At 38.2% G+C, this 18,822-nt stretch overlaps 3 protein-coding genes across 6 annotated transcripts in view; all 3 read left to right on the top strand.

Annotated features, from left to right (window-relative positions):
* lsg1 (large 60S subunit nuclear export GTPase 1) overlaps window positions 1-5,176 on the top strand; it is a 43,784-nt gene extending 38,608 nt beyond the window's left edge. For both annotated transcript variants that reach the window (XM_077534570.1, XM_077534569.1), the window contains 13 exons: window positions 567-693; window positions 877-997; window positions 1,096-1,182; window positions 1,262-1,348; window positions 1,440-1,500; window positions 1,578-1,754; window positions 2,762-3,103; window positions 3,186-3,287; window positions 3,376-3,519; window positions 3,611-3,734; window positions 4,153-4,232; window positions 4,352-4,522; window positions 4,607-5,176. In XM_077534570.1, coding sequence (XP_077390696.1) covers window positions 642-693; window positions 877-997; window positions 1,096-1,182; window positions 1,262-1,348; window positions 1,440-1,500; window positions 1,578-1,754; window positions 2,762-3,103; window positions 3,186-3,287; window positions 3,376-3,519; window positions 3,611-3,734; window positions 4,153-4,232; window positions 4,352-4,522; window positions 4,607-4,786 — 1,728 coding nt within the window. In that variant the 5' untranslated portion in view covers window positions 567-641 and the 3' untranslated portion in view covers window positions 4,787-5,176. The remainder of the gene's footprint in view (window positions 1-566; window positions 694-876; window positions 998-1,095; window positions 1,183-1,261; window positions 1,349-1,439; window positions 1,501-1,577; window positions 1,755-2,761; window positions 3,104-3,185; window positions 3,288-3,375; window positions 3,520-3,610; window positions 3,735-4,152; window positions 4,233-4,351; window positions 4,523-4,606) is intronic.
* A 372-nt stretch (window positions 5,177-5,548) lies between these two features.
* Window positions 5,549-13,736, top strand: tmem44 (transmembrane protein 44). Of its 3 annotated transcripts, XM_077534690.1 has the most exons (11): window positions 5,549-5,788; window positions 6,256-6,382; window positions 6,445-6,535; window positions 6,661-6,821; window positions 7,235-7,321; window positions 7,411-7,581; window positions 7,693-7,818; window positions 7,934-7,999; window positions 8,129-8,257; window positions 11,558-11,649; window positions 13,485-13,625. In XM_077534690.1, the coding sequence occupies exons 1-10, from the start codon at window positions 5,595-5,597 to the stop codon at window positions 11,633-11,635; spliced, it is 1,230 nt and encodes a 409-aa protein (XP_077390816.1). In that variant the 5' UTR covers window positions 5,549-5,594; the 3' UTR covers window positions 11,636-11,649; window positions 13,485-13,625. The 3 variants fall into 3 exon arrangements, with proteins under 3 accessions (XP_077390816.1, XP_077390815.1, XP_077390813.1); XM_077534689.1 differs by lacking the exon at window positions 11,558-11,649 and having other exon boundaries at window positions 6,256-6,334; window positions 13,485-13,736; XM_077534687.1 differs by lacking the exon at window positions 11,558-11,649 and having other exon boundaries at window positions 13,485-13,736.
* Window positions 13,737-14,191: 455 nt separating this feature from the next.
* Window positions 14,192-15,942, top strand: LOC144027189 (sulfotransferase 1B1-like). The gene is made up of 5 exons (XM_077534519.1): window positions 14,192-14,360; window positions 14,491-14,588; window positions 14,671-14,854; window positions 15,471-15,563; window positions 15,830-15,942. The coding sequence occupies exons 1-5, from the start codon at window positions 14,312-14,314 to the stop codon at window positions 15,940-15,942; spliced, it is 537 nt and encodes a 178-aa protein (XP_077390645.1). The 5' UTR covers window positions 14,192-14,311.
* Window positions 15,943-18,822: the final 2,880 nt, after the last annotated feature.

The following is an 18,822-nucleotide window of genomic DNA, read 5'->3' as shown; positions in this document are numbered from 1 at the left end:
GGGATGTCTTATGAGTCAGATTTGTCTTTAGATAGGTTTCTTTAATGACATTTAAGTAATCAAACACGGTGGGAATTAAGACATCGTTCCACATAATCGGGCCAGACTGTTGTCACTTAGTTAAATTTCTTCAAGTTAGGAAGCCCCATTTGTTGTGACTTTCAAGAAATTTTTAGAGTTGCGTACTACAGAGAATCATGGCTGATTTGTACGTTTGTCATTGTATTTCTTACTATGAGTATTGGGCAAATGCAGTACAAGTCACGATTTTTAAAGCAAGATGTTCAAGTTACTATATTGTTTATGTTGTTTGCAGCATAGTACATGCTGACAGATGTATATAATATTCCTGTTGCTAAAGGAGGTAACAAAAATAAAATATTCACCACAGTACTCTCAATATTAGATTTACTTGACTGCCAGTGAGAACTGAGTGCAGCATTAGGACTGTTGTGGTGCAATGTTGTGGATGATATGTGCAACAGTAGCAATATGTTCTCATGAGAATATTATGTATCCCAGGAGGTCATTTAATTGTTATTGGGCAACTTTTTTTATGGTTCTAGCTGCACACGAGTGAGCTGAATGATGGCTATGACTGGGGAAGGTTGAACCTGCAGTCAGTGACTGAACAGAGTTCCATGGATGACTTTTTGGCTACTGCAGAACTAGCAGGAACAGAGTTTGTAGCTGGTAAGTGATCCTCTTATGCCCTCTTGTAATGAATAAAAATCAAACAAACAAAAAAAAAGACCATCAATTGCATAATTTCATTAATATGCTGCAGTGAGTCATCAATTAATATGTCATCATTTAACATAATTTTATTTTTATGAGAACACTTTCTAGCTTGTATTTTTCTTGTATTTATTATAGAGAAACTCAACATCAAGTTTGTACCAGCTGAAGCTAGAGCAGGTTTGTTGACAGCTGAGGAGCGAAAGAGGCTGAAGAACCTTCATGAAGACAACAAGCATTTTCTCAGAATCCCTCGACGGTAACTTAAAAAACAACAACAACAAAAACAATAACATATCAAATCAGCATGTACCATTTTATTTTATTGTATTTTTATTTCTCTCTTTTCTTTCCCAGCCCCCATTGGGATGAAAGCACCAGCCCTGAGGCACTGCAGTTAACCGAAAAGGACAGCTTCCTGGAATGGAGAAGACAGCTTGCACAGTGAGTCATGTTCTCCATACTATTTAAACTTCTGTTATTTATCAGTGTATCAATAATGTAATGTCTGTTGTTTCTTAAGGCTGGAAGAGGAACAGAAGTTGTGTCTCACACCATTTGAGAGGAATCTGGAGTTCTGGAGGCAATTGTGGAGAGTCATTGAGAGGAGGTATATATATGTATATATATAAAAAACCTTCCCTGTCTATCTCAGAATGCAGTCTTTGAAAATTGAAGCGTCATTTTGTGACTTCCTGCAGTGACGTTGTTGTTCAGATCGTGGATGCCAGAAACCCGTCATTGTTCAGATGTCCTGACCTGGTAAGAATGTTTTATTTGTATTCTTTTTGTCTCCATTATATGGTATTCATTACATTGTTATGATTGTATGCTACAAGGAATTATATGTAAAAGAGGTGTCAGAAAATAAGGTGAACATGCTGCTGATGAATAAGGCAGACCTGCTGACCAGGGAGCAGAGGCGAGCGTGGGCCAGACACTTTGAGAAAGAAGGCCTGAGGGCAGTTTTTTGGTCCGCCCTCGCCGAAAGCGACAGGCTGGATGCAGAGGAAAAGGTGAGCATGCATGGATTGGAAACAAATTATAAATCAAACATACAGTACACAAGGTTTGCTTTACGGGGTTCCCAACAGACAAGGTTTCAAAGTTATGTCATCGCCGTAGGAACAGAACACCGACGTAGAACGACCCTCTATTATACTTGTTTGCATTTTGAGTGAGTATAGATAGAATTCTGGCGGTGTCATTTTTAATCATGGTTAAAGTTTTTTTTTTTTTTTTTATGAGATTATTAACTCATTCACTCACAGCCATTTTCACTGAAGCAGCCCCCTTCATTCCCGGTTCTTTTACTGGATTTTGACTGATTTTGCAAGGTCCACAGAATAATGTATTTTATTGCTGTAAAAACATGGAACCTACCAAAAGAAATATTAATTTCTTCTTTCATCAGGAAAAAAAAGTACATTTATATCTGTTTTGCAGCAGTTACCATTAGAATACATAGCTACGTTTATCCATTATTCACAAACCTGTTGAAAACACTGGCAAAAAGGGCTTGTTGCAACATGGCCCTGAGTGATCTTATATTCTGCTGCGACCTGCTGGCCGTTTTTTGTAATAACTACTAACGCTTTAAGCGGCTTCTTCAGATCAGGAACTGCATCAGAGCTTTCTGTATGCGCTAGCATTAAAAAAAAAAAAAAAAAAAAAAAAAACACCACCAAAAAACGTATAAATAAGTTTTTGGGAGTGCAGGACAAAGTATTGAAAACTTATTATTTATACGTTTTTGGGATTGAATGAGTTAAGTGCCCTAAATCATCTAAAAAAAAATATCAATACCATGGAAAGTGTATTAATTAATTTATTTATTTATGACAGTAGTCCAATTTAAAAATACAGAACAAATTTCCTGTAGTATAGATTCTGTACACACTGAAATAAATATTTCTATATTTTTAATGTAATTTTGATCATCACAGCTCACAGATTACATTAAAAAAAAGCCTCTTTTGTCATTTAACTACTGAAATAAACTATTCTCCTACGTGTTCCACAGGGCTTGGAGATGGAACAGCCAGAATCTGGAGAGAGTGACCAAGAAGATAGAGAACAGCCAGACAATGAAAAGTTGAGCTTGAAGGCAGATTGCAAGGATGAGGAGAGTGAAGACAGCGAAAACAGCGAGGAACTGCGAGAAAGGATAACCGTCGAGGAGGAGGAGTGGTTTACCGCCTCAGAAGATGAGTGGGAGGATGAGGAGGAGGATGTTGTTGGCAAATCGAATGAGACCCCTTTCCGCAATTCCTCCCGCCTTTTGCACAAGGACGAGTTGCTGGAGATGTTCAAGATGGTTCACGACGGGCCCAGATGTAAAGAGGGGCAACTTACTGTCGGACTGGTGGGTACATCTTTTCAACTTGTCGCTTCCTTGTATTTGAAATCAGTACAGTATATCAGAAATCAAAACAAGCATTCAACAGGTTGGGTATCCCAATGTGGGGAAGAGTTCAACTATCAACACCATTCTAAGAAACAAAAAAGTGTCAGTCTCTGCAACTCCTGGACATACAAAGCACTTTCAGGTCCAAACCACAACCGTCTCTTTTATCACTTTGCACCACTGAGTCAAATAATTTGTGATTAATGTGAGTGTGGCCTCATTTTTGACAGACTCTGTTTGTGGAGCCAGGGCTGTGCTTGTGTGACTGCCCTGGTCTGGTTATGCCCTCCTTTGTGTCCACCAAAGCTGATATGATCTGCTGTGGGATCCTGCCCATTGACCAGATGAGAGACCATGTACCAGCAGTCTCCCTCATATCCTTTACACTACCACAGTACTTGAGAAACGTACATGTCACAGTATCACCTTCTCAAAACAGTGTTACGAACTTAACAAATGTGTTAAGTCTGCCAAACGATCCCTCGACATGTACTGGAGGGAACGTATGGTATCAACATCATCAGGCCACGAGAGGACGAAGACCCTGACAGACATCCGACTTCGGAGGAGCTGCTCATGGCGTATGGATGTAAGACGACTTCCTTACAGGAAATAATAAAAGTTGAAATAGGCAAAACAAAAACTGTCATCAACACAACTCCTTGTTTAACTATACAGGCGATGTCTTAAGCAAAAGTCTTAACTTTGGTAACAGGTGTGAAATTAAATTGACCAACTTTGACATCTTCACTGATCAGTAAGCGCACTAGAGTCCTGTTTGACTGTGTTAGCATGAATGTTGTCATAGCAGCAGTTTTACGAGCAGCCCTGGAATCTAGCCTATTGCCATTTGCCCCACCCTCTTACTTGGATACTTGATAACCACGGGGAATGTATTTCTTCTCCAAACCAACAAAGACAAAGAAGATGGTCTTAAGTTTTTGACTCATCTGTTTACAATTGTTCTGTTTTGTGCATTGCTAACCATTTGTTTTCGTTGCTTTCAGACATGAGAGGCTTCATGACATCACACGGTCAGCCTGATCAGCCCAGATCTGCGCGCTACATCTTGAAGGATTACGTCAATGTGAGTTACGTTTAAAATGTGCCATATTTATAACGGCAGTTTAAGTTCTATTTCAAAGCCACAAAACCATCATTGGAAGGAAGCAGTTTACTCATGTTACAGTACTGCCTCTTTTACAGGGAAAACTTCTCTACTGCCATCCTCCTCCTCACATAGAGCCTGACGACTTCCAGCCACAACACAGTAAATTCCAAAGAAGCGATTTGGACAACTGTGACCTCTCTTCGACCAGTAAAAAAGGAAAAGTCAAGAGAATTGAAAATACAGTGGACAAGAACTTCTTTGATGCGGTAAACTGCACCAGCAACAGCATTTTATGAGTATGGTTTAAAGACATTACATGAGTTTGAATGGGATCTGTGTGCATATTTTAGGAGAATGTACGAGCGCTCTCTAAAGGAGTCCAGGGTGTGATGGGCTACAAACCAGGTAGCGGAATCGTGGCTCCTGGGAAAGCTGGAACTGAGGCCATGGTGGGAAAACCTTGGAAGAAACACGGCAACAGGAACAAGAAGGAGAAAGTCCGTCGACTTAACAAGCATCTCGATGCCTGATCGTTCATAAGTGAAGATCTAATCTCAAATGGAGATCAATCTGAACAGGATGAAAAACACTCAAACTATGCCATTAATTAGTTAATGGTGAAAATAATCTGTTTTAATTAATCATGAATATGCTTTAACGTTAACTAAATGGCATGTGTCATCTATGAACTGTTGTGGTTTGTAGGTCAACATATGGAAAACATTTAATCAACTGGACCTTCAGTTATAAACCAGAGCACTAAAATCAGGACTAGTAAACATAAACTCTGTATTTTTAATACACCAGTAGGCACAAATCTTCAGCATACAGCCTGTGCATCACCCCATATCTATTGTACAGAACATTTTGACATATGATTTATGTACCAAATCAGTGTTTTGGATAAAATTATGAGATTATGTATGTGTCATGTCTTATATATGTTTACATTTTCACAAGTCGCAACATATATGTTGGTGCAACTGCACAATTCACAGGAATCTTAGAAACCAAACCAGTTAAAATCAATGTGGCTTTTTAATCACTTCATATTGTTAATTGAAATATGGAAAGTTGTCATTTGAAGTAATGGCAAACGTTAAAACAATTCCTCAATTAGGAACGATGCCCTTCCTTGCCTTTTAAGAAATCACGAAAATGGAAAATTTCAATTAATGAAAAGTTGAATTGGATTTGTTTTACGTCAACTCAACACGCCCCTCTCTTTTTTTTTTTTTTTTTTTTTCAAAGTCCCATCCCCAAATAAATATTCGTGCCATATTATCGGTCTTTCTTCTCGCCGCTAGACGGCATGCAAACGTCCGACCAGGTATCGACATGGCCACACCGAGCCAGGATAATGACTGGACCAAAGAAGACCACAACTCGTTTCCTTCGAGTTTCCTCAACTTTTGCACCACTTCTTTCACTACTTGCTTTACTACTAGTAGTAGTAGTACCGCAGGACCAAGTTGCTTTTCTTTCCGGCTAATTTGCTTATCTTCGCTGCTACTACTGATCTCGTGTCTGCAGTGAGTGCGTTTAATTAAAACTTTCTCTGCTTCCCACCCCTCCCTCAGTTTAACCTTCAAGTCAGTATATATTGATCAATTTAATTGATCACGTTGGTTAAATTGGCGTTAAATAAGTAAAATACGCTACAAAAATGCCCTTAAAAACATAAATTGAACAGGTGTGTTCATTTATCGACATGTACATAGATACCTAATTGAGTGGGTTACTATATGTCAACGCGTCCACCATATTGGGTGTGTCAGATATGCAGGTACAGTCCATTAAATGCACTTTTTAACCTTCTAAACTAGTGACAGCCTACAACGTGCACATTACTGCCACTAATTTACTCACACAAACACAATCTACAAAACAAAAATATTTTAATATGACGATAACAAGCATGGTGATGGCCTGCTTTTTCACTTAATCTAGATTTCTATTTGGAGTAGCTTATTCCTTTTTCCTGCCTTTACCTTTCAAGTCTTGTGGGTCAGAGGTGCAAACATTATGGAGGACATCCTGGACAAACTGTGACTTATCTCTACTGTTTCCTTGGAAATGTGTGTGGATTCACTGGAGCAGTTTTGTCCAGACAACTGCACATTCAAGTAAATATGACAATTAGGGTATTTAAGGCTCATTTTAGATATGAAGTCTCACTTCTCTGCAGGTTTTAATGGGGTTTATCTCTGCTGCTCTGGATATGGCAAATGTTATCTCCTGCTGTATTCCAATGTGTTTTTGCAGGAACTTGCAAGCAGGTAAGATTAAAATTTTAATATTATGTTGGACAATTGATGTCTAGACTAGTCATTGTGAAAACATTCAAGACACTCTAGACTAATACATCACAAAAGAATGGATTTTATGTGGCATTGTGCTTCAGAGAGAAGGCAAAGAATGATCACGAGGCGCAGGAGAGCTCACCTTCTTGCAGTTGGTCTCCTGACGGTGCTCACAGGAGGTTTCCTGAAGTCAGGCGTCCTCCACAGTCCAGCAGCAGACGGGATCCTCCGAGGGAGGAGGCTGCTTTCTGTTGCCCTGCAAGTAAGATTCCGACTATGAGAGCAATGATGAGAGAGTGATGTCTTGTCATCACATTTAAAAGCATTTACGAATCCTTCGCATTCCAGTCAGGTTGTTCTGCAGTCTTCCCGTGTACTTGTCATAGCCACTAGGAGGCATTGTTGTATATACTTGTACATTCACGCCCTCACATCAAAACAAGCAGGAGTTTGGCAGATACAGTTGGTTAAAAAAAAAAAAAACGCTTCAGAAAAGAGGATTAAAGTTGTTTGTTGCCACTCTTTAATGTCAAACTAAACAATTAACAACTAATATTACTGCCATACAAAGAATCCTAGAGGAGCTGAGTCTCTAGTACAGTCTACATATTTTGTATTTGTATGTATGTCTGCCGTTCCCGGACTCCCTTTTCTAACACCTGGATATTGTACTAGGACAACACTGAAATCTTGGGATACATCCTTGGCCTGTTGTCTTTTGTCATCACCTCGACATCCAAGTTCCCCAAACTTTACAGAGTTGTAAGTAATCATATTCTTGTTCTTGTCTCCAGTCAGCAAATAGCTTTCAAGTTTTTTGTTTTGTTTGTTTTTTTGTCTGCCACATGCAGCGCAGAGGGAAGACACTGTCAAGATCTTACATTTTTATTGGAGTGCTGACCTTGCTGGCTTCTTCCTTTTATGCTGCTGCCATACTTCATTACGTCACTCGGGTCAGCTTCCTGCTCAGGGTCATGCCTTGGCTGCTGTCTGCGGTCTGTGGGGCCTTGCTAGATCTTCTTGTATCCTGTTAATCCAAAAATAATTCTAATCTAAAATTTACAAAACACACAGTGCTGTATAATTCATCCATGGTCACGATCCTGCTGTAGTTGACCTTTGACACACGTCAGACTATAATCATCCACCTGTGTCACATGAGAACCAGGCAGCAGCTTATGAGTTTCTCTCTCGAAATGGAGAGCCTCCTGGGTGACTCATCCAAAGACAAAGGTGTCGTGAAGCATCGTGGGAAACAAGTAGGTCCCTTTTTCTTCAGGAGGTCCTTTTGAAGATCCTTCATATCAAACCTTTCTCCGTTTAATGTACAGGTGTTGCTTTTGTCGTAAGACATAATGATGCCTTTCTTTAAAGGGCAAAAACTTCCATTTGAACGAGATGGGCCGCTACATGGACGTTAGCATTGATACCACAAAACAAGTAAGCAATATTGCAACAGAAATCAAACATAGTGTCTGACTTCACATTACCTCATATCCATTTCTAAATAAAAACTGACTTTTCAGTGTGTAAAGAAATGTACTGCATATCATACTATATTTTTGACAGATGTACCCCAGTGAGGCGACAGGGTGTGCGAAGGTGGACAACCAGGTTCTAAGCAGGACAGGCCCAATGGTACAAGTTGATGGTTGTGATGCATCATGTGACTCTTCAATTGTCAGTTCTGATCTAGAGGTGGGTAGGACTGACTGAGTAATATTCATTCATTATCCGTTATAATCACTATTATGACATTTCTCATCGTGGGTACCAGTGCAGTATAATATTGTAAGCGCAAGCTAATACTGAGGAAACGCCACTAGATGGCGCCTGAGTACTCTAAACGTTTACACCCAACAGATGTAAATACAGTTTTGACTGAGAAGTTTAGATGATGATGATGATGATGATGATAATAATGATACAAAATAATAATAATGATGATAATAATAATTTATTATTATTATTATTATTATTATGGTTGTAGTATTATATAGTACATCTTACAAGAATGGTGATAAACATATAGTTGAATTAATACCTACTAAAATGGCAATTCAAGCTCATGCATTATATGTCCTTAGATGGTATAATGTTGTGTAGCTGCTTTGCAATGTGTTAGAAACTAACATTCAGACTTTCACATGACTATTAGGAAGTGAGTCATCTACTTATTAAAGGTCATTACCACGAGACAAGCGGTCAGCAAGAGTGAGATGCATACAGCGAGAACCTATAATGTGTGTTAATCATGTCTTCACAAAACTGTGGATGATAGAACCACTGTGTCGTACCATTGGCAAATCGACATCCATCCATCCATCCATCCATCCATCCATCCATTTTCTTAACCGCTTACTCCTCACAAGTGTCACGGGGTTGCTGGAGCCTATCCCAGTTGGCTTCAGGCAGGAGGCAGGGTACACCCTGAACTGGTTACCAGCCAATTGCAGGGACATTCTTTGGGGTGGAAACGCTACTAAATTTCTCACTACCGTCATGCATGATGCCACACAAGACCTCTTTGTACCTTACTTGGCCTCAGGTCAGTATCAAATGATTAACAGTTCATCCGTTTTGGTTCGTCTTTCTTTTTTTATTTTTTTTTATTTTTATTTATTTTATTTTATTTTTTTATAGACAAGTACTCAACTCTTGAGTAGTCACAGTTGCCAATATAAATTAATATAATTTTTTCCTTAAAGTTGCATGAAATTAATAGCAATTTTCTATTATCTTTTTTTTTTTTTGCATTTCTTTATAAATACATATTTTATGTATTACATACAAAGTGAATTATAAATAAAGTCAAACTCATAATCCAGTGGCCAGAAAAAGATGCAATCAAAATATGTGGTTGTGCAATGTACATCTACGTGGCCATCTCACAGACAAGTATGGCTTTAGTTGCTGATCATGAAATGTTGCGAGGACGAATTCCTTGAAACAAGGCCGGTTATTGGCCCACTAATGTAGTAGGGCTATTGTTAGCCTATTAGCCCATCCCTACTTTTAAAAATGCCTGTACAGATTCCAGAAGGTTTTATGGCAAAAGTTTGACTCTGGAACTTATTTTTTTTCACTCACTTGTTAAAAAATCTGAACAAAGCAAAAGTCAAGCAGCTTTATGGAATGGATTTTATTTGATGCTCGTCCCACTTTACTGGAAGAAGCAAATGTGTTTGTGATAAGTTGTATGAAACAATTCAGAGGATCATATAAAATAAATAGTCATGTATCTTTACAGACCTTTCGCCACAACTAACCTCTGCTCCCTAACAAATATTGTTTGTGTTCTATTGTTGGGTGTGTCTCCTTACTCTTTTATAGGACTATGATTCAATAAATGACACACAGGATTATTTTTATAATTACACAGATTGTATTAAATAATTTTTATGCGGAATCTTCCATATGAGACATTGAGTCGCAGTTGGCCTACTAAAATGCATTCCAAGCAATGCAAGGGTACAATACTTTTGAAGTTAACATTTGTGAGTACTCAATATATTGCTAATACCTCTGACTCACTTCTTCCAGCAGATTAGCATAGAATGTGCCATTATTGTGCAGTTTCTCCATCATGATGAACCAGAGAGTAGACTTGAGGCCGGGAAATGTTTGACGTTTTATGTGCTGCCCAATTGTTCTCCTGTGACAGATTGTTGATTAAAGCCCAATGCTGGGCAGGGCACGTCTGCATAGGAAAACGATTGCCGCTTTCTATAGGGGACCAGCAATCTCGTCTATTTTGGGAGATGTTTTTTCTTCTTCTAAGGATGGAGTTTGTTGTCTAGTAAAATGAAATTAATACTGTGTTTTTGAGACAGTAAGCAGACACGGCGCTCCGCATACGCTTACCACGCACTGTGCGCGTAGGGCACCAACTGCCTAAGGGGGCACCAAAAAACAAATCAAGCCCGTAAAAATAATCATATTAGTAATTAGAATATCAGTGTCTAATATATAAAATAAATATAAAATATTGTAAAGCATGTTAATAAATACAAAAAATAACGTAGCATTATTTACTCGACGAGCGGTATCGCTGGTCTACGTTGGTGCCCCGCCTCCCCTAGTAGTTTGTTCCTATTAGGGAAAGGGGGAGGGCTGAGGGGTGCACTTTTGCTCCGAGCAAACTACTAGGGAAAGGGGGAGGGTAGCGGGGTGCACTTTTGCTCCAACGAAACAAACTACTAGGGAAAGGGGGAGGGGGGTGGGGTATACTTTATGCTTCAATCGGCGGAAAAGAAAAAACAATGAGATGATGCTCATGAAATGGAGACATGTGCCTCTGTAGGGCCTTTACTAACTTGCTTGCACTTTGTTTATTTCCAGATGTTCATTTGTTAATAGTAGTGGCATTGAGTTTTATTTTAATTCATTTAGCTTTATTTATTTGAGTATTTGGTGTCATTGTTAGTTTTATTAAGACTTACTATTTATCACTTATTTTTGTGAACATTTTTAAAACTTCAATATTGACACTTAGAAGTAGGGCTGGGTATCGATTCAGATTTCCAGAATCGATTTAATTCGATTCACAAAGGCCCGATTCAATTCATAATTCACAACGATTTTCGATTCAGTTGAGAAATTCATGCAGCACATATTTTAGACAGTCAAAAGTACCAATGCTGCAAAGAGTAGAAACTTCTTGCTCTAATTTAATGTATTATTAAGAATATGAATATTTACATTAGGAATTGAATCCATTGCAGTTACGTTAATCTGTTTCATTTAACATGGCCTTATAAAAACAATAAATAATAATTTAAATAAATTACAACCACAGCACAGGCTGTGTAAATAAATTGACAAAAATGGGGGGGGTCGATATATTGATACATGGTTTTATGTATCGATATTGGGATATGAACAGGTGTATCGATATGATAGCGATATATCGATATTTCAAACCCAGCCCTACTTACAAGTTATTTTGTTTAATAAAGCAAAACTGACAAATACTCAGATATTGTTCATTTCTACCAGGGGAGGGGTGATGGGGTGTGCGGACGGAGTGCGGGGGGCACCACAAAACATTTATGCTTAGGGCACCAAAATGGCTAGCGCCGGCCCTGACAGTAAGTCACAATTTTTGGTCATTCATGCGATTTATACTGTTACAACTTGAAAAGTAGTTCACTAGCATAGCGTGCAGGCATGCACGGATCTGCTATTTACACTACCAAAAGGTGCAAAAAGCGACCAGGATTCCACCTTTGGTCACAATGACAATGGTATGAGTCCGTGCGATACTGTTGTCTTGTTTTTCAGTTTGTTTTTCCTCCTGCATGAGAAATTGCTGAGACTCCGGAGCGACATATACCGGTAGCCTGGGGGAGAAATTTTTTTTTTACTTAAAACTGTCTATAATAAATATTTTTATTAGTGTTTTTTTGTTTGTTTGTTTTTAAACAAGAAGGATTTACCAGGAAGCTAATAAGTGCCAACTTGAGTGCTAAAGCATTGTGATAGCGAGTGTCCATATAGCGCTTTTATGCTAGCAGGTGGTTGCAAATCACTTTTGAGCATACACCCTCGCAACTAACACAGTGGTGTCCAAACTACAGACCAGGGGCCATTTGCGGCCCGCCATCCATTTTTCAGTGGCCCGCGACATATGCTAAAAATGGCATTTGACTCAAATAAAATAAACAAAGCAAAAATGTTTGGAGATGGTCAAAGTAAGAAGGGAGGGTATTGACAAACAGGTGTCATTAAAGGTTATTTTATTCATCTAAAACTAATGAAAAACCTAAAATCCAAAAAACAATATTTTTACCAAAATAAAATAAAAACGAAAATGCTCTTTAAAAAACGAAAACTAACTGAAACTACATTTTATGTTTACAAAACTAACTAAAACTAACTATAATTATAGCAAATGTCCTTCATTTTAGTCTTTGGTAATTAATTTAATGCATGAGCCTTTGGGGATGATTTTAAATGTGATTTTTAGTAGATTTATTTTGATATAACCCGTAATAATGACGTTTGAAAGTATGTCACACAGAAGTGATGTCATCTAGCAGCAGCCAATAGAAAAGCATCTTCAGATGACGTTCTCCCATGGTGTTTTTTAAATATTGCGCACAAGTAATACACGTTTAAAAAAAAAACAACAACTAATACTAATACTGAAACTAACAAACTAAACTAAAACTAAGCATTTTTAAAGAACTAAATTAATAACGGAACCACCCTGAATGCTAATAAAAACTAACTAAAATGAAAAATTCCAAAACTATAACAACCCTACTACCATATTCCAAATAAATGGGTTTATATACTTTAGCATTTTTCTTAATATGCAAAAGCACAAATAAATTATTTGTACAATTTTTAGGACTAAACACAATTTCTCTTCCTAACATTATGTGGCCCTTGCGTCCTTCTGATTTTCTGTATGTGGCCCTCAAATTAAAAAGTTTGGACACCCCTGATCTAGCAAATGAATTGATGTCGAGCTTTTCCTGTATTTTAGTTCAACTTTCATGTAGAAAAGTTAATTTTATGCTTATGGTATTGTTTTGAGGACACCTTGGTTTGTGAATCATTTTGGTTTATTCAAATGATCTTAATAGGTTGATTTGAAACTGAGTGACTGCAATTCATCTCAGAAGATGTTACATTGATTTAAAATTGAGTTAAAACAAGCAAAAGTATTCCTGTAACTGCTAAAGATATCAAAGAAGCAGACTGATAAGGCAAAGTTACAGTTTGTTGGTTGTTTTGTTAGTTAACGCTACAGGATACAAAAATTGATTGATTTCAGTCAAATTTTGCATAGAGGTGGCACCTGTATTAAGAACATCTCTATTATTGGTTGAGAGTTGGATACAAAATGTATGTTTGACAGTCATTCACTCTATGCCGATTCTCAGTGATTTTATATGGACATCTCCTTATTTTCTAGTGGGATTTTGAAGAAGGAAATTCACAGTGGAGTGAACCAAACACAAAACCACAGAATGGAGAGATGTTCCCCTTGCAAGAGTGGCCAAGCAACCCCAAACCGTTTGACCTACGCACCTATGCCTCTTGTATAATCCCTCAGAATGGTGTGTCTTGTAACCAGGCTGTCTGCCAGTCCAAATGATAAAAAAAATCTCATTCTTATGCAACTAATTGAATTATAAATGCACATTTGGGATTCAATTAAAAAAAAAAAAGCATGAAAAATGTTATCTCTGAGATTGTTTTTAATAGTTACAAGATGCCTCTCATGGTGCAACAATATTGCTTTATTGTTGCACTTTTAGGGTGTTGGGTTACATCCTGTATTTTGCAAGTCACTCTAGGCCAGTGATTCCCAACCACTGTGTCACGGCATGTTAATGTGGCGAGAGATCATGAGGTCTGCAGTGTGAAATTATTCAGTTTCATGTAACCGGTTCAAAAATTATTTATTCCAAACGATATCTCCATCCACCTATGACAGTGATGTATAAGAGGCAGATGGATTAAATGCTCTTCCACTATATGGGAGATTCGTATCCACTTTTGCCATCACACTAAACAAGCACAACCTGATTTGCTCGCAGTGGACCTGGCAGCACCCTGCATGGCAGCAGCCGACCACTGGTGTGAATGTGCGCGTGCATGGGTAAATGTGAGGCATTGTAAAGTGCTTTGGGCACCATATTGTTATGTTCTGAGGTTGGATCCCAAAAGCGCAGACGCAAATAAGATTTTAACTCTTTATTCGCATAACATCAAGAGGCGTAGAACAAACTTGACGAGATGAGACGCCAAGTCCCCTTGGGCTGTGGAGATGCACAGAGGAACCGAGGTAATAATCCGACAAACACACACTTCTCGGTTTGGCTTAAATAGACAGTGACACTTTAGATTCAAATTAAAGTGGATGTAGGACACGGCCATATCTCCTGTCACGAGCATGTTTTTTCTGTAATCATCAGGTATTGAAATCCTGAAGAAATTGGATCACCTAAGAGTCATTAAGACACATCTGCCACTTCAGCTGCTTCCAGCTGGGTTTGGGGAAAACGAATACAAAGTAAGTTGATGGGGCCATGCACCAGCATGGATGGCAATTATAGACTGGTGCCTGATGATTTATGAATGTGATGTTTTTAAAGAGAATCTACATTGCGCGCAATGCTAAGGACACCCTGGTGAGCTTCTACTACTTTAATCAAATGAATATGACCAGCCCCGTCCCTGGGTCCTGGGAGGGCTACATCCAAAAGTTCATGCATGCAGAATGTAAGTACAATGAAGTCTCTGCAGTGGGATATGGCTCCTGGTACGATCATGTGAAAGGTTACTGGGAGGAGCGAGAAAAGAGGTAGTGACCTCTCCCAACTGCTTTTGTGTCTAAGAGTCATGGGACATGTAGTCCTACAAATTCTAATGCTGCGATCGCCGGTCAGACCCAGTGCAAGCAGATCTTTTCTGGTGGTATATTTCCAATGTGGGACAGGTGTGAGGTAAACGACACAGCCAGCTTCCAATGGATGCCGGGACAGAGCAAAAAAAGGTTGAATAATGGCAAGTGCGTTGACTTGTTTAGTGCTGTTGAACTGTCAACCAAGTTAGCATTAGCTAAAGCGATAAAACAACCACCAGATTGACCAGCAATTAAATTTGTTAAATAATTTTAATTTAGAAAATCTGGTCACCCTAATCAAGTAAAGTGCTAAATTGGTATTTATGCTTGCCAGGAATTTACAGGTTGTGGATGGAAGGAAACCGTGAACGTCTTACAAGCCTTGACATAAACAATACAGTAATTATGTGTGCAAAATTGTCTCTGTTTTGTTCACTTTGCCCGCCCACCCAGAATCCATGGCGTGAAGTGACGCGAATCATGAGATACCTGGACTTGTCCCTTTCTGATGACATCATCAACGGCATTGTGGCCCACACCACCTTCAAGAACAAGGACGGAAGAAGAAGGAAAATCCAATGACGAATTACACCTTCGTTCCCATAGAGATTTTTACTTCTATCTCCAGCTTCATGAGAAAAGGTCATTCAACTTTTTTTTTTTTTTTTTTTGTAGCCATAAAACCTCAATAAAGCTACTGTAAATATTTAAACCAAATTTTACAAGAGCATTGAAACAATAACCATCTTTTTTCTTCAAGCTCTCTTAAACGGGGATGGGGATCTTTCCTATCACGGGCCATTTCCATCACAGTTCTTCATTCTACAATTTTAACACTTGAAATAAATTTTAATTAATATTTGTCAACATAATTTAACAAACTAGTGTGTCTGTTTTATCCTCAACAGGAGAAGTTGCTGATTGGAAAAATCATTTTACCCCTGACCAGTCAGCAGAATTTGACAAGGACTACGAGAACAAAATGAACCAAATCAACATTCCGTTCAAAACACAGTTGTAATGGCTTGGCAACGTTTCTGCTTAGCGTGAGTTATTGCTTGTTATAACCTTTGCAGAACATTACAATAAAATAAAATCTATCAATATCAAAGATATGAGACCATTTGTTATGCTGGCCCGCCAGTCCTGGGGGCGCTATAGCGAAACATGCTACACGATGTACAATCCATCTGCATCGTAGTAAGATACAGAAGGCAAACGTGAGAGAGTTGTTGCTCGTGTCGCTTCGACACACAATATTTATACAATGTAATTTCCTTGTTTCAATACTGATTTTATTTGAATAAAATAAGGATAAGTGGGCGACAAGTAGGTTAACAATTTCATCACATTTTAAAATAAAAATAATCCACACAAATCGAATTTACAATGATCCTTTCACTGAGTAAGACCGCCATTTTGACTTGTGACATAAGCTCGGAATTGTCATTTCCTGGCTACAGTAACGTCTGCTTTGTGGGAATTCGAAATTTATTTCACGCCCTACTAACAAAATGAACCATTTGATTGCATTTAATCTGAATCATCTTTATTGGCAAGTATGTAAAAACACAAAGAATTTGTCTCTACTAGAATGAGCTACACTAGTATTGCAGTGCAATAACTCATTCCATACTGCCATTAGTTTAATGCCTTACTAATGGTCTGTTTAGGGCTATCAAGACTATAAAATAGGGAAAGGGTGATTAAGAAGCAGACTAGATGACAGCGCTCCATAGTCCTCTCCATCATTTGCCTGATACTGAGCTTCATGACACCAGCAGTGCTCAAGCACATTTTAAATGAGCACTTTCCTGAAGTTTGATTATAGAACAATACAATGATTAGATAAACTTTATGAAGCACATTTGTACTCCTCCCTGTTATGTTTCCTTGAATGACTGTCAAAAACAAATGAAGTGCGCTGAAGCAGTCGCTGGTGGTTGGAATATTTTTAGCAATTATGACATTTTTGCAAACAAGTGGTGGGTGGATGCAAAGTCAAAATTAATTAACACCTCAAGTCTTAAAAAAAACAAAAAAACCTACAAGACATTTTAATGAGATATTTGCTGAGTTATTTTTGTAAAAAAAAATAAAAAAAAATCGTACTAATAAAGTTTTTTTTATTTTTTATTTTTTATACTCATCATTAACATTTTTGTCTAATGAACACAACAGGTGGAACTAGTCTGATTTTCTTTTATAGTATATCTGGTTACTGAACTATTCGAGTGAGTCGTTTATTGCAGTGCTTCATGCGCTTGGTCCGGTTTTGTATGCGTTTGACGCAGACTGATTTCATCATAAATGCTGAGTTAGCATATCTATCTCTGGGCCTCCTCTTGCCCCTTTCAAGATCGGGTGTCAAATGAAAACACACGGCGTCACAAGTAAAAAGATGGAATCCTGTTTGCAGAAGGGTTGAGGGGCACGGATTAGGACATCAAGCAACAGTTTGCAAAGGCCCTTTGTGTTTTTCTTGGCCCGTACGTCAGCAATCGCCTTACTTGGTGAACGGGCCTGGTCGGCGCCATATTGTCTGAGCCCACAGGACTTTTTTTTTTTTCTATTCTGCAAATTTTGCAATTGCTTTAGACACAAGAAATACAAAAAAAAAAAGCTGAGTCATTGTCAATCATGAGACTACAGTAGAACGGGAATTAAAGGCCAGCTGCAAACAATTATGTGAGCAATGAGTTAAACTATATAATATTAAATTGTTCGTAATGTATTAGAGTTAAACATACTCAAAGTTATTGATATATAAACCTCAATTCCAATGAATTTGGGATGTTGTGTAAACGTAATTAAAACAATATTGCATAATGATTCTCAAATTATGATCAACACGGCCAACACGGAGGTGCTGATGCATGCTTTTATTTCTTGTCGTTTAGATTATTGTAATTCCCTGCTCTCTGGTCTTCCCAAAAAGAATATTTCAGTCCTACAGCTCCTTCAGAACTCAGCTGCACGTGTGCTGACGGGGACCGGAGGGCGGGAGCACATTACACCAGTTTTAAAATCGCTGCATTGGCTCCCCGTGCGTTTCAGGATTGATTTTAAGGTGCTTTTATTAGTTTTTAAATGTCTTAACGGTCTTGGCCCATCTTATTTATCTGACTTGCTTTTACCCTATTACCCCTCGCGGCCTCTGAGGTCTTCTGGCAGCGGCCTTTTAACTATTCCAAGGGTGAGGACCAAGACACATGGTGAAGCTGCCTTTAGCCACTATGGTCCTCACCTATGGAATGGCCTGCCAGAGAGCATCAGGTCTGCAGAGAATATTTATGTTTTTAAGAGGAGGCTTAAGACTTACTTTTTTAGTTTGGCATTTGATTGACCTTTTTTATTTTTATTTTATTTTATTTTATTTATTATTATTTTTATTTTTTTATCCCCTTTTATTTATTTAATTTTTAATCTATATTGTCTTGTAGCTTTGTTTTTATTTATTTATTTTTTCTATCGTGTTTAACCGTTTTCTTTTAGTGTTTAAATGTTTTTATTTGGTAGTTATAAAATTTTTAGCTCCAGTGTTTTCTCATGGGGGAGCCTCCACAGTGAGAGGGATGCTTGGTCTTCATCCATCTCACTGTGGATGAACTCCTCCTGGGTGCCTTTCCTTACAGGGTACATCTGTGCCCCGCCATGTTGTGGTTTTCATGTGTTTGTTGGGTTTTGGGTGTGTCTGTGGGTACGATCATGGGGATGGGGGGGGCTTTTTCTTTCTTTTATTTTATTGCATTATGGATGTCCAGCACTTTGAGTTGCATTTTAAATGTATGAAAGGTGCTATATAAATAAAGTTGATTGAAAGTTGATTGATCAACTATGTTCAATTGAATACACTCCAAAGATGAGATGAGAGAGGTCAAAATTAATTCACTAAATGACA

Source organism: Festucalex cinctus, chromosome 10 (assembly GCF_051991245.1).
Source record: "Festucalex cinctus isolate MCC-2025b chromosome 10, RoL_Fcin_1.0, whole genome shotgun sequence".
NCBI lineage: Eukaryota > Metazoa > Chordata > Actinopteri > Syngnathiformes > Syngnathidae > Festucalex > Festucalex cinctus.
This window is presented reverse-complemented; position numbering and strand designations above follow the sequence as displayed.

What these genes read in the sequence shown, in the direction of transcription:
- tmem44 (XM_077534687.1), top strand. Translation starts at nt 5,595, where the DNA reads ATGGCCACACCGAGCCAGGATAATGACTGGACCAAAGAAGACCACAAC. An exon ending in GGGCCTTGCTAGATCTTCTT is followed by an intron (nt 7,582 to 7,692) that starts GTATCCTGTTAA and finishes GACACACGTCAG; the next exon opens with ACTATAATCATCCACCTGTG. An exon ending in GCATTGATACCACAAAACAA is followed by an intron (nt 8,000 to 8,128) that starts GTAAGCAATATT and finishes TATTTTTGACAG; the next exon opens with ATGTACCCCAGTGAGGCGAC.
- LOC144027189 (XM_077534519.1), top strand. Translation starts at nt 14,312, where the DNA reads ATGAGACGCCAAGTCCCCTTGGGCTGTGGAGATGCACAGAGGAACCGA. An exon ending in CTGGTACGATCATGTGAAAG is followed by an intron (nt 14,855 to 15,470) that starts GTTACTGGGAGG and finishes ACCACCTTCAAG; the next exon opens with AACAAGGACGGAAGAAGAAG. An exon ending in CTCCAGCTTCATGAGAAAAG is followed by an intron (nt 15,564 to 15,829) that starts GTCATTCAACTT and finishes TATCCTCAACAG; the next exon opens with GAGAAGTTGCTGATTGGAAA.